The sequence below is a fragment of the Monodelphis domestica genome, chromosome 4 (genome assembly GCF_027887165.1).
Source record: "Monodelphis domestica isolate mMonDom1 chromosome 4, mMonDom1.pri, whole genome shotgun sequence".
Classification (NCBI taxonomy): Eukaryota; Metazoa; Chordata; class Mammalia; order Didelphimorphia; family Didelphidae; genus Monodelphis; species Monodelphis domestica.
This window is the reverse complement of record NC_077230.1, coordinates 121152173-121167938: the sequence shown is the minus strand read 5'-3', so window position 1 is coordinate 121167938 and position 15766 is coordinate 121152173. Positions and strand designations below refer to the sequence as shown.

The window sequence follows — 15766 nt, the reverse complement described above, 5'->3', positions numbered from 1 at the left end:
TAGATTCTATTAAAGCTATTTTTCCTCCCTGCATTATACACAGCTTTACTGGGAAGTTATTCTTTATTAAACCCTATTTACCTTTTCTCTGGAATATTATATTCCAAGATCTCTTGCTTATTATTTTTTAATTAGGATGTTTTCTTTTTGATCAGTAAAAAAATCTACCTTTTCCTCTTCCCCTCACTTCATTTGAGAGAAAAAATAAAGTATTGCAAATATGAATAAAGCAAAATTAATGTCTATGTTGGTCATTTCCTTCCTCCAAACCCTACATATGTCTCACATTCTGAGTCCTTCACCTCTCAACAAAGGAACAGATATATTTCATCATTAATCCTCTGGAATCACAGTTGGCAATTACATTGAAGAGAGTTCCCAATTCTTCCAAGGTTGTGTTATTATTGCCGTTGTAGAAATTGTTCTGCATTTGTTACTTTCAAGCTCCCAGATATCTCCCTCTGTCTCCATCCCATATTAGAGAAGGTATCATTTGACTATATATCTATGTATATAGATACATAAAGCTATATCATTCATATTTCTATTATTTCTTTTTCTATAGATATTCAGTTATTCAAATTTTCTATTGCTGTATATAATGTTCCCTTGGTTCTGTTGATTTCATTCTTTGTAATTTCATGCATGGTTTTCATTAAAAAAAAACCCAAACAACAAAAACTTTTTGTCTTAGAATCAAAAGTAAGTATCAGTTCTAAGGCAAAGTGCTGTAAGGGCTAGCCAAGTGGGATTAAGTGACTTGCCTAGGGTCACACAGCTAGGAAAGCATCTGAGGTTTTATTTGAACCCAAGTTCTCCCAACCTCAGGATTGTCACTTTTATCTAATGTAATACTTAGTTGCCTTCTAGGTTTTTAAAAAAAAATTAAACTGCTCATTAATTCTTAATGTGCATTCCATCACAATCATATGCCACAACTTGTTTTGTTCCCAATTGATGAATATCCCATTGATTTCCATTTCTTTGCCACTACAAATTAAATTGCTATAATTACTATAGAACATACAGATTCTTTTCCTTTCTTCCTGATTACCTTATGAAACAGACCTAATAACAGTATTGCTGGGTCAAAGGGTATGCATAATTTTATAACTCTTGGCATACTTCCATATTGATTTCCAATATACATTCCCTCCAGCATTTGTCTTTTTGCTCTTTTATCATTTTTGTCAGTCTATCAGGTATGAGATGATATCTTAGTTATTTTGATTTGTATTTCTCTAGTAAGTAATGATCTTGTGAATTTTTTTCACATGGCTTTATGTAGCTTTGATTTCTTCAAAAACTTCATATTCTTTGGCGAATGAATCATATTCTTAAATGTTTGACAAAGTTCTCTGTGTAGTTTAGATATGAGGCTTCTATCCAAGAAACTAAAAATTTTTTCTCCAATTTTCTGCTTTCCTTCTTATCTTGGCTATCTTAGTTTTATTTGCGCAAGACATTTTAAATTTAATGTAATCAAAATTACCCATTTATATCTCATTCTATCTCTTATTCATAATTTCTTTTTTGTATCAATAAATCTGATGGGTAATATAGTCTATGTTCTTCCAATTTATGTCTAGGTCACGTATCTACTTTGATCTTATCGTAGTAATTGGTGTAAGATATTAAGTGTTTTCCACTTTTCCCAACAGTTTTTATCAGATAGCAAGTTCTTATCCCCAAAGCTTGGTTAAAGATCTTTGCCAAACACAAGGTTACTTTAATCTTTTACTACTGCTTATTGTATATCTGTTCTGTTCCACTGAACTTTTCTGTTTCTAAGCCAGTCTTAATAATTACTGCTCAGCATTTCTTATTGGTCGATTGTTATCCTGTGTACTTGAAGATGACCAAAATGATTCTCACATAAATTGGATTTGTGAAGTTTGCACAGTCATCAGCTTCATCCTCGCTTCCAAGTCATCCGAGTACATTGGCGAGACCAAAGTCAAGATGACTGGTAAAGACTCAGGACGTGGTGGATGACCTTGGTTTCTTCCGTGTCTAACCAAACTTCCACCAAGCAGTCCACAGCATCTGCTTCTGTTGCCTTCATGGCCATTGGAACAAATTGCTCTTATCCACCCCTGCTGGGCTGAGTTATCACATGCCTGGACTAGACACTTCCCTAAATCACTGACAGGTTTGAGGCCCATCAAGTTACTCTCATCCCAGTTTAGCCAACTTGCCAAGATGGTGAAAAGGGCTTGGCAAGCCCTCACCCAAGAGGTACTACTCTTCTCTGAATGCGGCATACATCTTTCAACTATTTCTCAACTGATGGGAACCCCCTCCAATTCCTGTTCTTTGACACCTCAAAAAGGACCTCAAATATTTTTATATTTCCTTAGAGTGTTTTGTTTAGGACTAATCTCTTTTTTAATCTACTCTCCCCCATAATTCCCTCCTCTTTCTCTTGTTGTTTCTGAACCCAACTCTGATGTATTCTTTGTTTTTCTCCTAATTCCATTTTAAATTCCTGAATTGGGGCTTCCTGGTTTTTGTTTTGTTTGTTTGTTTCCCCCAGGAGAGTGGGGAAGACAGCTACTTTTGTGCTTGCTTAGTCATAAATGGCTGTCTGTATTGGTAGAGGAAAGTATCTATGCTGATGAAATCACAGCTCTTTTTGAAGTTTTAACTCATTTTTATGTATTGTTTTTGTGGTTTAAAATAGCCTAATCTTGTGAGGTAGCTAATACAAATAGTGGTAGTATTTTATTATGTAACTATTTGAATGATAACAGGCACTGAGAAAGTCTTTAAGGCAAAGTGTGGTTGAGATACAAAATTAGCAAAGCCCTTGTGGCCCTTGTATGTCATCTCAAAGGCCCTTCAGTGGAGTATGAGTTTCCTAGGGGGGTCATTGCCTGGTCTAGAATCCAAAAGATGGGGGGAGAGAAGGTTTTGATTTTGAGAACTCTTAATTTTACTAGCCATCTCTTCAGAGCAGGGCACTAGAGTGCTTTGTAGCAAGATCATAAGTAGTTACTTTTTATTTTTGGAGACCTTGTAAAACCTTGCTGAAAGTTCATATTTCATTTTCTGCTTCAGCTCCCCCCTCTTTTCTCCTCACCTGTTTCCATGCCTGCTCCTTTCCTCTTAGATTCCTCTGGGACCTGAATGCTTTCAAACAGATTGCCCTGAAGTCCTTTTTGAGATAGGAGTAAGTAGAAAAACTTGTCAAATCTCTTATCCCTATAATATTAGGGTCTGAAAACTAAATACTTGAGCAGATGATGTGAATTCATAGGATTGTAGAGTTTTAGAGTTGAAGGGACCCAAGAGGTCATTGAGTCCATCTAGTTCTCTCAGTTTGTAGATGAGGAAACTGGAACAGAACCATTAACTGACTTGTGTGAGTCCATACAGCTAAATATTAAATGACACAATACTGGGCTAGATCTTGGATCTCTTCTATGTGCTCTTTTCTACTTTACTTCCCTTTGAGCAAACATGGGCTGAAATTTTTCTCTTAAACCACCTTATTGATGGAGGAGAGGGAGAGGGAAGCAGGTTTTATTTTCAATGATTTCTTGTTTTGACATTGACTTCATTTTCATTTCATTTTATATGTGCAATCATGTAAAAATATTTCCCCATGTTAATCTTTTTGTAGAAGGAAACTCAAATAGAAAGTAAAAAAAAATTTGCTTTAGTTTGGATTTAGACAGTTCTTTTTCAATGGAAGTTGATGGCATTTTTTTCTTTCATAAATTCTTTGGAATAGTTTTGGATCATTGTATTGCTGAGAATAGCTATTATTCACAGTTGTTTATTGTTTGTACAGTATTTCTATCCCAATGTACAAAGTTTTTTCTTGGTTCCACTTATTTCACTCTGCTTCAGTTTGTGTACATCTTTCCAGGTTTTTCTGAGTTCCTCCTGCTCATCATTTCTTATAGAACAACAATATTCCATTACAATCATATTATAACTTACTCATCCATTCTCCAATTGATGGATACCTCCTCGCTTTCCAAATCTTTGCCCCCCTAAAAAGACCACTTTAAATATTTTTGTACATATAAATTCCCCCCCCCTTTTTTTTTTTTACTTTTTGGGATACAAACCCAATAATGGTATTGCTGAATCCAAGTGTATATACTGTGTTATGGCCCTTTTGACATAGGTCCAAATTGCTCTCTTGAATAAATGAATCAGTTCACAACTCCCCCAACAAGTCATTCATGTCCCAGCTTTCCCATATCTTCTTCACATTTTGTCATTTTCCTTTTCTGTCTTAATAGCCAATCTGCTAGGTATGGGGTGGTACCTCAGAGTTGTGCATTTCTCTTATTAATAGTGATTCAGAGCATTTTTTGCATGACTATAAAGAGCTTTAATTATTTTATTTGAGAACTATCTATTCATATCCATTGACCATTTATCTATTGAGGAATGACATATTCTTATATATTCAACCCATTCTCTATGTGTTCAAGAAATGAGGCCTTTATTACACTTAAAAAATTTTGGACCCTTATGGTTACTGTGTATTACTTTCCATTATTTCCTCCCCTAGTTAGTTTCTGACCTTTCCCTCCCCCATTTTGCCCTTTTTTCTATCATCCCCAGCCCTTACCTTCTTCCTCTCCTATTTTCCTATAGAGTAAGATAGCTATATCCATATGTTCTTTCCTCATTAAACAAGTTTTGATGAGAGTAAGGTTCACATACTTCCCTTTCTACTTCCTCCCATCTTCCTCTCTACTGTGGATGCTATTTCATGCTTCTTTTATGTGAGATAATTTACCCCATTCTATTTCCCCCTTCCCCTTCCTTCCAGAGAATTCATTTTTTTCTCACCTTAATTTAACTTTATTTTATATCATCCCATCATATTCAATATTCCTCTGGAATATGATATTCCAGGCTCTTTGATCCTTTAGTAGAAGCTGTTTAGTCTGTGTTATCTTGACTGTGGCTCTATGATATTTGCATTTTTTCTTTTTGATCACTCACAATATTTTTTCCTTGACCTTGGAGTTGTGAAATCTGGCTATAATATTTCTGGGAGTTATCTTTTTGGGAACTCTTTCAGGAGGTGATTAGTGGATTCTTTCAATTTCTATTTTGTCCTCTGGTTCTAGAATATCAGGGTAATTTTCCTTAATGATTTCTTTAAAATTATGTTTAAGCTCTTTTTATGATCATGGCTTTTAGGCAGCCCCCCCAATTTTTTTTCAGATTTATTTTACTGGTCAAATGTTTCCCTCATAAGATATTTTATATTTTCTTCTATTTTTTCATTCCTTTGACTTTTTTATTGTTTCTTTGTGTCTCATGGAGTCATTAGCTTCAACTTGCTCAATTCTTATTTTTATGTCATGATTTTCTTGAGTGATCTTTTGTACCTCCTTTTCCATTTGGCCAATTCTACTTTGTAAAGAGTTTTTTCCTCAGTGGATTTTTGTACTTCTTTTTTTTTCCCCCCAAAGGGTCCATTCTGTCTTTCAAGAAGTTTTTCTCTTCAGTGTATTTTTGTATATCTTTTTCTATTTGGCCGTTTGTGATTTTTAAGGAGTTCTCTTTGGATTTTTGTACCTCTTTTATCAACTGACCTATTCTGTTTTTTTAAGATATTACTTTCTTCAGTATTTTTTTGTGACTCTTTTACCAAGCTGTTGACTCTTTTTTCATGATTTTCCTGTAGCACTCTCATTTCTTTTTCAGATTTTTCTTCTACTTCTCTTATTTGATTTTTTAATCCTTTTTTGAGCTCCTCCTCTTTTTGGGCTTCAGAAAAATTCCCATCTTTCTTAGAGGCTTTGGATATAGCAGTATTGACTTCACTATATTCTGAGTTTGAGTCTGCCCTGTCACCAAAATAACTGTTTATGTTGAATTTCTTTTTTTGTTGTTGTTGTTGTTTGCTTATTTTTCTATCTTTTTCTTTTCATTTAGTTTAAAAAGCTTTTAAGGTTGGCTTCTGTCACTTTGGGGAAGGGAGCACTGTTCCAAGCTTCAGGTTTTTTGTGCATCTGCATTCAGAATTGGCACTAGGGATCTATCTGCTTTCAGTTCTTCCAAGGTGGTATAGTGTAAAGAGAGGTATGTTTTTTTTATTTTTTTTAAACCCTTACCTTCAGTCTTGGAGTCAATACTGTGTATTGGCTCCAAGGCAGAAGAGTGGTAAGGGCTAGGCAATGGGGGTCAAGTGACTTGCCCAGGGTCACACAGCTGGGAAGTGTTTGAGGTCAGATTTGAACCCAGGACCTCCCGTCTCTAGGACTGACTCTCAATCCACTGAGCTACCCAGCTGCCCCAGGAGAGGTATGTTTAATACTTACCCAGCTTGTGCTCTAGTCTACAAGTTACCCCAAGCATTCTTTTCACCCATGGAACTGTGACCAGGGTTCCCTGCTCCCTTGTGACTGCAAGAGCTGGTGTATGCTGGGGTTCCTCTTTACCCTGCAGCTGGGCCCCAGGACTGCAACCTGGTTCTGTGTATAGGTGATGTGGTAAGAGTCTTGCACCCAGAGCCAGCAAAGGGACCCCTGTAATCTCCTTCTGAGCAGTCCTCTGACCCCCACCCCCACCCCTTGCCCCCTGTGACTGAGAGTTCCTGAAGCCTCGGCTGCTTCATTTGTGCCCAAGGCCTGCTGCCTTGGTGGGGCCTGCCTTGGCACCCCGTGCTCCACCTCTATCCTGGTGCACTATAGTCCTTGAACCGACCTTCTAAGCTGTTTGGGGCTGGGAAATGGCTTCGTGTTGCCTTTCTGCGGGCTCTGCTTTAGAAAGGGCCAGCAATGCGTGCATCTGACAGAAGATCAATAGGCCGCCCTCCACTGGCTCTGCAACAAGAAATGGAGCCCCTTGTACCTTTTCTTCTAGGAAGCCTCTTGGTCATTATCATTATGCAGCATTCCCTTTCTCTCTGCATTTTGAATTTCTATTGCAGCCCTTGGTAGTCAGTAAGAACCTACTGTGGGCACACACAGTTCATCTTTTATTTGGTTTTGCTGCTGTGGACCAGGCGCTCTGCCAGGTACTGTGGTTGCAAAAAGGGGCAAAAGACAGTCCCTGCCTTCCCAGAGCTCACAGTCTAGGAGGGAAACAACAGACAAAGTAAGCTTTATACCAGATAAGTAGAACAGATGTAAAAGAAGGAAAGCTCTGGAATTAAAATCCCAAGAGAAGATGGGATTTTGGTTGGGACTCAGTGGAAGCCAGGGCAGTCCATCAGTTGTTGGAATTGAGGAGGGAGAGCATTCCAGCCAGAGAGCACGCCCAGAGCCAAGAAAGGAAGAGGCTTGTGAAGGGAAGAGTCTCATGGCCCTGGTCACAGGGACAAGGTGTAAGAAGACTGCAGAAGTAGGAGGAAGCCAGGCAATGAAGGATTTCAAATTGGAAGCAATAGGAAGCCACTGGACTTTACTGAGTAAAGGGGGGGAGTAGGGTGGCAGGATTGGATCAGAGTCATTTTAGAGGCTGAATGAAGGGTGGCTTGGAGTGGGAAAGATTTGCTTAAATTGATGAGGTCCAGCGCTAGAGTGGTGGCTGCCAGAGGGGAGAGAGAACTTACATTTTCAAGAGGTGGCTTTCATGATATTCTTTACTTCATTCTACATAATTTCACATCATCTCATACTTAAATAAATTGTTCATAGTCATGTTTTATTTGCCGAGGTAATATTCCATCAGTCTTTTACCACCGCTTGTTTAACCATTCTCTTATCAGTGGACATTTACTTAGTTTACAATTGTTTGTTACCACAAAAAGTGCTGCTGTGAATATTTTGGCTTATATGGAACCTTTCTTTCTTCTACTTCTTTGGGGACATGTTCCCAATGGTAGCATCTCCAGGTCGAATGGTGCATGTTTTTGTCAATTTCTTCGCATCCTTACAAATTGCTTTCCAGAAAGGTTAAACTAATTCACAAAATCCATCAACAGGTCTATCAGGTGAATCTACCTTTTTATTTTAGTTTTTTATTTTAAAATATGACATATATCACATTTGAATTTCAAGAGCTCGGTGCTATGCAAGTGAAATAAATTTTCTTCAGCAATAATAAAAATTTCAAAATAGAAGTCAGTGGAAAACTGTTGCCAAGCCTGTTTTGGGTAAAAAGTCTTGTGCTTAGAGTGTCAGAGTTTTCTTTTTTTTTTTAATCTTGTACTATTTTTTATAAAGGAGACAAGAAGACTAAAATAACCTCTGTACTCTAACAACAAATATTTGTTAATATTAACATTTTAAGTCTTTTTGAGAAATTTATTGATCCTAATCAATAGTAGCATATCATACTATCCTTACCATCATTACAGCTTGCCTCTGACTGATTTACTAGACGACAGTGAGTTGTTAGATGTGACTGCTGAGAAGACTGAGGGAGTTCCTGGAACCCAGGGAACATCTGTGGCCCCTGAAGAAATCAGTATGGCTGCCAGTGAGCCTGGTCTCAAGGAAGCTATTGTCGAGTGTGGTGGTAAGTAACAGTTCTTTGTTACTGCCAGAAAGAGCTGCCATAAATGTTTTTGTATATGCAAGTCTTTTTAGCTCTTTCTTTGCTCTCTTTGCTGTAGAGGCCCAGGAGTGGTATTACTAGGCCAAAATGTATGTGTACAGCTGAGTGACTTTGTGAGCATAGCTCCAAATTTCTTTCCAGATCGAGTAGAACTTGTCAGACCTCAAAGTTGACAAAAAAGAAAAATGACAACTATTGAAGGGCTCTGGGAAAATAGGCACAATATGCCTTATGAGTAGAGTTTTGAATTCATTGGTCCAGACATTCTGATGCTTTCTTGGAGCTTCTCCCTTATTTGTCAACATTGAAAATTCTAAAAATCATTAAATATTTTTGTGTTTTTCATATTGTATCATTAAGTTTTAGGTCAGTAGGTCATGGCGGCTTCCTGTGATTATAGCATTGAAAAGGGTAGGGAGTGTGTTTACATACTACACAAAAACTTAAAAAAAAATTTTTTTTTTAAACCCTTACCTTCAGTCTTGGAGTCAATACTGTGTATTGGTTCCAAGGCAGAAGAGCGGTAAGGACTAGGCAATGGGGGTTAAGTGACTTGCCCAGGGTCACACAGCTGGGAAGTGTCTGAGGCCACATTTGAACCTAGGACCTCCCGTCCCTAGGGCTGGCTCTCAATCCACTGAGCTACCCAGCTGCCCCCATACACAAAAACTTTTAAAAACAAAAACTTCATGAATATTCTTTTAAAAAAATTATCTCTGGGGGGCAACTAGGTGACAGAGTGGATAAAGTGCATGTGTGGAGTTAGGAGGATGTAGGTTCAGATCTGGCCCCAGATACTCCCTAGCTGGGCAAGTCACTTAACTCCCTTGTCCTTCTGTTGTAGAATTGTTACTAAAACAGTTATTCTCAGCCATATTCCTTTTCTCCCTACCAAAAGAATCCTCTTTTGTAACAAATAAGCACTTTTGAGGAAAGTAAATAAACATCTTGGCCAGAGCTGAAAATGTATGCCTTGCTCTCCATCTTCCATATCTATTGTTAGCCACATTTTTTTAAGACTCTCACTTTCTGTCTTAGAGTCAATACAAAATATTGGCCCCAAGGCATAAGAGCAGTAAGGGCTAGGCATTCAGGGGATTGGTAAATGATTTTACCAGGGCCATACAGCTAGGAAGTGTCTGAGATCAGATTTGAAACCAAGACCTCCCGTCACTAGGCTTAGCTCTATCCACAGAGCCACTTAGTTGCCTCTACTGTCTAGTACTTTTTCTAGTTATCTTCACTGATTGATTGGGTCAGAGATACACATTGCAAGGACAATATCTAAGAACAAACTTTGCTTAACTGGTGAAAATAGGATATCTGTATTTTGCCTGGCTACTTCTTTTGATAATCATATTTAATTTGAGTGAATAATCTAAAGCCAGGGAAGCAAAAATTAACTTTGTTAATGAATTTTTTATTTTCAAAGTAATTTTCCTCTTTTATAAGAGGAAGACAACAGTCTATTGTGAGATTTTGAAAACATAGTACTTAGTCACTTGTTCCTGAAGTGCTTCCTCTGCTGTCATTATCTTTGGATCTTTAGAAACTAAACAGAAGAACCAGATTAGCTACATGGCAGTGCCCCTCTGGTCCCTACCTCCTATTACGAGTGCTTTCTCAGTCAGTTACAAGCAGTTAGTAGGTAAGTTCTTGCTGCATTCCAGATAGCATGCTAAGAACTGAGGAAGCAAATAGCAGAGTGGATTAGAAACCAAAATCCAGCCATAAGTTGTTTATAAGAAACACACATGAGGCAGGTAGACACACAGATTAAGGGTGAAAGACTGGAGCAAAATCTTTTGGGCTTCAAATGAGAAAAAGAAGGCAGGAGTTGCAATCATGATCTCTAACAAAGCTAAAGTAAAAATAGATCTGATTAAAAGGGATAGGGAAGGTAATTACATCCTGATAAAAGGCACTATAGACAATGAGGAAATATCAGTACTAACCATGCATACACCAAATGGTATAGCATCCAGATTTCTAAAGGAGGAAATAGAGAGTAAAACCATATTAGTGGGAGACCTGAACCTTCTTCTATCAGATCTAGATAAATCAAACCAAAAAATAAATAAGAAAGAAGAGATATGAATGAAATCTTAGAAAAATTAGAGTTAATTGATATATAGAGAAAAATAAATAGGGGACAAAAAAGGAATATACTTTCTTTTCAGCAGCACATAGTACATTCACAAAGATTGACCATACTAGGGCATAAAAACATGGCAAACAAGGGCAAAAGAGCAGAAATAATAAATGTAACCTTTTTAGATCATAATGTAATAAAAATAGTAATTAGTAAGGGTACATGGAGAGACAAATCAAACATTAATTGGAAATTAAATAATATGATTCTCCAAAATCTATTAGTTAAAGAACAAATAATAGAAACAATAATTTCATTGAAGAAAATGACAATGATGAAACATCCTTTGAAAATCTATGTGATATAGCCATGCAGTACTAAGGGGGAAATTCATATCCTTGAGTTCATATATTAACAAGTTAGGGAGGATAGAAGTCAAAGAATCGTGCATGCAAATTAAAAAACTAGAAAGTGAACAAATTAAAAATTCTCAGATGGTGGGAAGCTGGGTATCTCAGTGGATTGAGATCCAGGCCTAGAGACGGGAGGTCCTAGCCTTAAATCTGGCCTCAGATACTTCCCAGCTGTGTGACCCTGGGCAAGTCACATGACCCCCCATTGCCTAGCCCTTACCACTCTTCTGCCTTGGAACCAAAACACAGTATTGACTCCAAGATGGAAGGTAAGGGTTTAAAAAAAATCCTCAGATGAAAACTAAATTAGAGATCCTAAAAATTAAAGAAGAAATTAATAAAATTGAAAGTAAAAGAACTATTGAATTAATAAACAAGACTAGAAGCTGGTACTTTGAAAAAACAAATAAAATAGTCAAAGTACTGGTCAACCCAATAAAAAAAGGAAAGAAGAAAACCAAATTGACAGTATCCAAGATGAAAAGGGAGGCCTCACCTCTAATGAAGAGGAAATGAAGAAAATCATTAAAAACAATTTTGTCCAATTATATGGCAATAAATTTGGAAATCTAGGTATTATGGATGAATATTTACAAATTGCCTAGATTAAGAGAAGATGAAATAGAATAGAAACAGAATACTTAAATAACCCCCTGTGGGAAAAAGAAATTGAATAAACCATCAAAGAACTCCCTAAGAAAAAATCCCCAGGGCCTGATGGATTCACAAGTGAATTCTATCAAACATTCAAATAGCAACTAATCCCAATACCATACAAACTATTTGACATAATAAGCAAAGAAGGAGTTCTACAAAATTCCCTTTATGACACAAATATAGTACTGATTCCAAAGCCAGGTAGATCAAAAACAGAGAAATAAAACTACAGACCAATCTCCTTAATGAACATAGGTGCAAAAATCTTAAATAGAATACTAGCAAAAAGACTCCAGCAAGTGATCACGAAGATTATTCCTTATGATTAGGTAGGATTTATATCTGGAATGCAAGGATGGTTTAATATTAGGAAAACTATTCACATAATTGACTATATCAACAAGCAAGCCAACAAAAATCACATGATTATTTCAATAGATGCAGAAACAGCCTTTGACAAAATACAACCCTCATTCCTATTGAAAACACTAGGAAGTATAGAAATAGATGGGCCTTTTCTAAAAATAATAAACAGTATATATTTAAAACATCAGCAAGCATCATCTGCAATGGGGATAAATTAGAAGCCTTCTCAATAAGATCAGGAGTAAAACAAGGATGCCCATTATCACCTCTATTATTTAACATTGTACCAGAAACAGTAGCAGTAGCAATTAGAGAAGAAAAAGAAATTGAAGATATTAAAATAGGTAATGAGGAGACCAAGTTATCACTCTTTGCAGATGATATGATGGTCTACTTAAAGAAGGCTAGAGAATCAACTAAAAAGCTATTGGAAGTAATCAACAACTTTAGCCAAGTTTCAGGATACAAAATAAAACCACATAAATCATCAGCATTTCTATATACTTCCAACTCATTCCAGCAGCAAGAGTTAGAAAAAGAAATTCCCTTTAAAATCACCTTAGACTCTATAAAATAATTAGGAATCTATCTGACAAGACAAACACAGGGACTATATGAACACAACTTATGAACGATATGAACTACAAAACACTCTCCACACAATTAAAACTAGGTCTAAATAATTGGAAAAATATTAATTGCTCATGGGTAGGATGAGCTAACATAAAAAAATGACAATCCTACCCAAACTAATTTACTTATTTAGTGCCATACCTATCAAACTACCAAAAATCTTTTTTACTGAATTAGAAAAGAACAATAACAAAGTTTATTTGGAAAAATAAAAGTCAAGAATATCAAGGGAAATAATGAAAAAAAATGCAAAGGAAGGTGGCCTACCAGTAACAGATCTTAAAATGTACAGTAAAGCAGTGGTCATCAAAACAATATGGTATTGGCTAAGAGATAGAAGGGAGGATCAGTGGAATAGCTTGGGGGTAAGTAAGACAGTCTATGATAAACCCAAAGATCCCAGCTTTTGGGACAAAAATCCACTATTTGACAAAAACTGCTGGAAAAATTGGAAAACGGTATGGGAGAGATTAGGTCTAGATCAACACCTCACGCCCTACACCACAATAAAGTCAGAATGGGTGAATGATTTTAATATAAAAAGGGAAACTATAAGTAAATTAGGCGAATATGGAATAGTATACTTGTCATATCTTTGGGAAAGGAAAGATTTTTCAGACCAAGCAAGAGTTAGGAAAAATTACAAAATATAAAATAAATAATTTTGAATACATTAAATTTAAAGGTTTTTACAAACAAAACCAATGCAATCAAAATTAGAAGGAAGAAACAAATTGGGAAAGAATCTTTATAACAAAAACCTCTGACAAAGGTTTAATCACTCAAATTTATAAGGAGCTAAGTCAATTGTACAAAAACATCAAGCCATTCCCCAATTGATAAATGAACAAGGGACATGAATAGGCAATTTTCAGATAAAGAAATCAACTATTAATAAGCACATGAGAATATGTTCTAAATCTCTTATAATCAGAGAAATGTAAATCAAACAACTCAGATTGACTAACATGATAGCAAAGTAAAAGTAATAAATGTTGGAGGGGATGTGGCAAAATTGGGACATTAATGCACTGCTGGTGGAATTGTGAATTGATCCAACCATTATGGGAAGCAATTTGGAAATATGCCCAAAGGGTACTAAAAGACTGTTGCTCTTTGATCCAGCTATAGCCCTGCTGGATTTGTACTCCAAAGAGATAATTAGGAAAAAGACTTGTACAAGAATATTCAGAACCATACTGTTTGTGTTGACAAAAAATTGGAAAATGAGGGGATGCCCCTCAATTGGGGAATGGCTGAACAAATTGTGGTAGATGTTGGTGATGGAATACTATTGTGCTCAAAAGAATAATAAAGTGGAGGAATTCCATGTGAACTGGAACGATTTCCAGGAATTGATGCAGAGTGAAAGGTGCAGAACCAGGAGAACATTGTACACAGAGACTGATACACTGTGGTACAATCAAATGTAATAGACTTCTCTAGTAGTAGCAATGCAATTATCCAGAACAATTCGGAGGGACATATGAGAAAGAACGCTATCCACGTCCAGAGGAAGAACTGTGGTAAAAGAAACACAGAAGAAAAACAACTGCTTGATCACATGGGTCAATGGGCATATGACTGGGGATGTAGACTCTAAGAGATCACCGTAGTGCAAATATTAATAATATGGAAATAGGTCTTGACCAATGATACATGTAAAACCCAGGGGAATTGCGTGTCAGATATGGGTGGAGGTTGGGGGAGGGGAGGGAAAAACAAAACAAAAAACAAAGAAAAAGAACTGTGGATCGCAAGAAAGGCCAGCACAATCCCTTTCTCAGGAAGCTCACATCATAATGGGGAAGTAATGTTCAAAAACACAAACTGTATGGATGAGCCTCTGGGAGAAGGTGGCTGTGAGGAAATGGGGATCTGGACCTGGAATCAGGAGGACCTGGCATCAGATCTAGGAAGGGAAGCCTAGATGGGAGAGCAGCATGCCTTGTGCCAGGACCCGCCACAAGGCTATTGCCCTGTGACCACAAAGATGTGTAAATGGCCAAACTGTAAGGTTTTGGCCACACTGGTAAAGATAATTTTTAGTGTCTTGATTTAAATAAAAAATAAGTGGTCATCATGGGAAAAATTCCCAAATATGAAATACCCAAATCAGCTGGGTTTTATGGAGATTTTAATTAATACGAATGAAGGAATTAAGGGAAGGGAGAGAGACAGAGTAAGAGGAAATAGTAGGAAAAGGCCTAGGGCCTAGGTCTTTCTCTTTAAGAGAGAAAACTAAGTCAGTCTTTTATCCACTCACAACAAGATTTTGTCCCAAGCAAAACTCCAACTAAGTTCAGAGGCCCAGCTACTCCAACTAGTCCAAGATCCAACTAACTACCTAAGTTGAGAGAGCCAGCTCCTTTTAAAGAAAAATTTCTCTTATGCCACCTCCCCTAAATTTTCACATCTACTAATCACAGTAGACGCTTTCCACAGAACTGACTATTCTTAGTTCACATCTGAGTAGATTAAAACTTCACACCTCTCTGCTAAGCTTGCCCTTTGTAAGTTGCTTGACCTTTTAGTGATTAATTTGACCTTCATAGGTACTTAGTACCCTTTTGTATTAGATCTAAAAATAGACCTAGCTTAAGGTTTTGGCCTCACTGTAAGTATGAGTTAGGGACTTTTTCATTGCTCAGTAAGGAGTTTTACAACTTTATCTTCCCCTAAAGTATACCTAAGTATGGGTGGAGTAATGTTAAAATTCCCAATACATTCCTGATCTAGTACCTCCATTGTTTAAATGGGGAATAGCCATAACCAAATGTTCCAAAGTAGAGTCTAAGCAGTTTTAAGATTCACAGCCCCTAGATTGTAGAATGTACAGGGAAGATAATTTCTTACAGAAACATCCCTCATACCCCAAAGGTAGGAAAGCCAAATGGAATTTTACATTTGATTCTGGTGGGGCGGTAACAGGGTGCCTGGAGCTTATCAAGTGGGAGATGGGAGGGTGTGTGGTCAAACCTGGGTTTTGGCAGTCCCTTTGACAGCAGCCCAGTGCAGGAGGGACCAGAGTGGTGTAAAAATTAATCTTTAATAAATATATTATATTTTATGAGGTTCATTAAATGATCATTAGAAATTAAGGAATAAAGAGGATACAAAATAA

General features: G+C 36.9%; 1 protein-coding gene across 2 annotated transcripts in view; it reads left to right on the top strand.

Annotated features, from left to right (window-relative positions):
- EPB41L5 (erythrocyte membrane protein band 4.1 like 5) overlaps positions 1 to 15766 on the top strand; it is a 142539-nt gene that overhangs the window by 97627 nt on the left and 29146 nt on the right. For both annotated transcript variants that reach the window (XM_016433586.2, XM_007494052.3), the window contains exon 17: positions 8282 to 8442. In XM_016433586.2, the coding sequence (XP_016289072.1) occupies positions 8282 to 8442 (161 nt within the window). The remainder of the gene's footprint in view (positions 1 to 8281; positions 8443 to 15766) is intronic.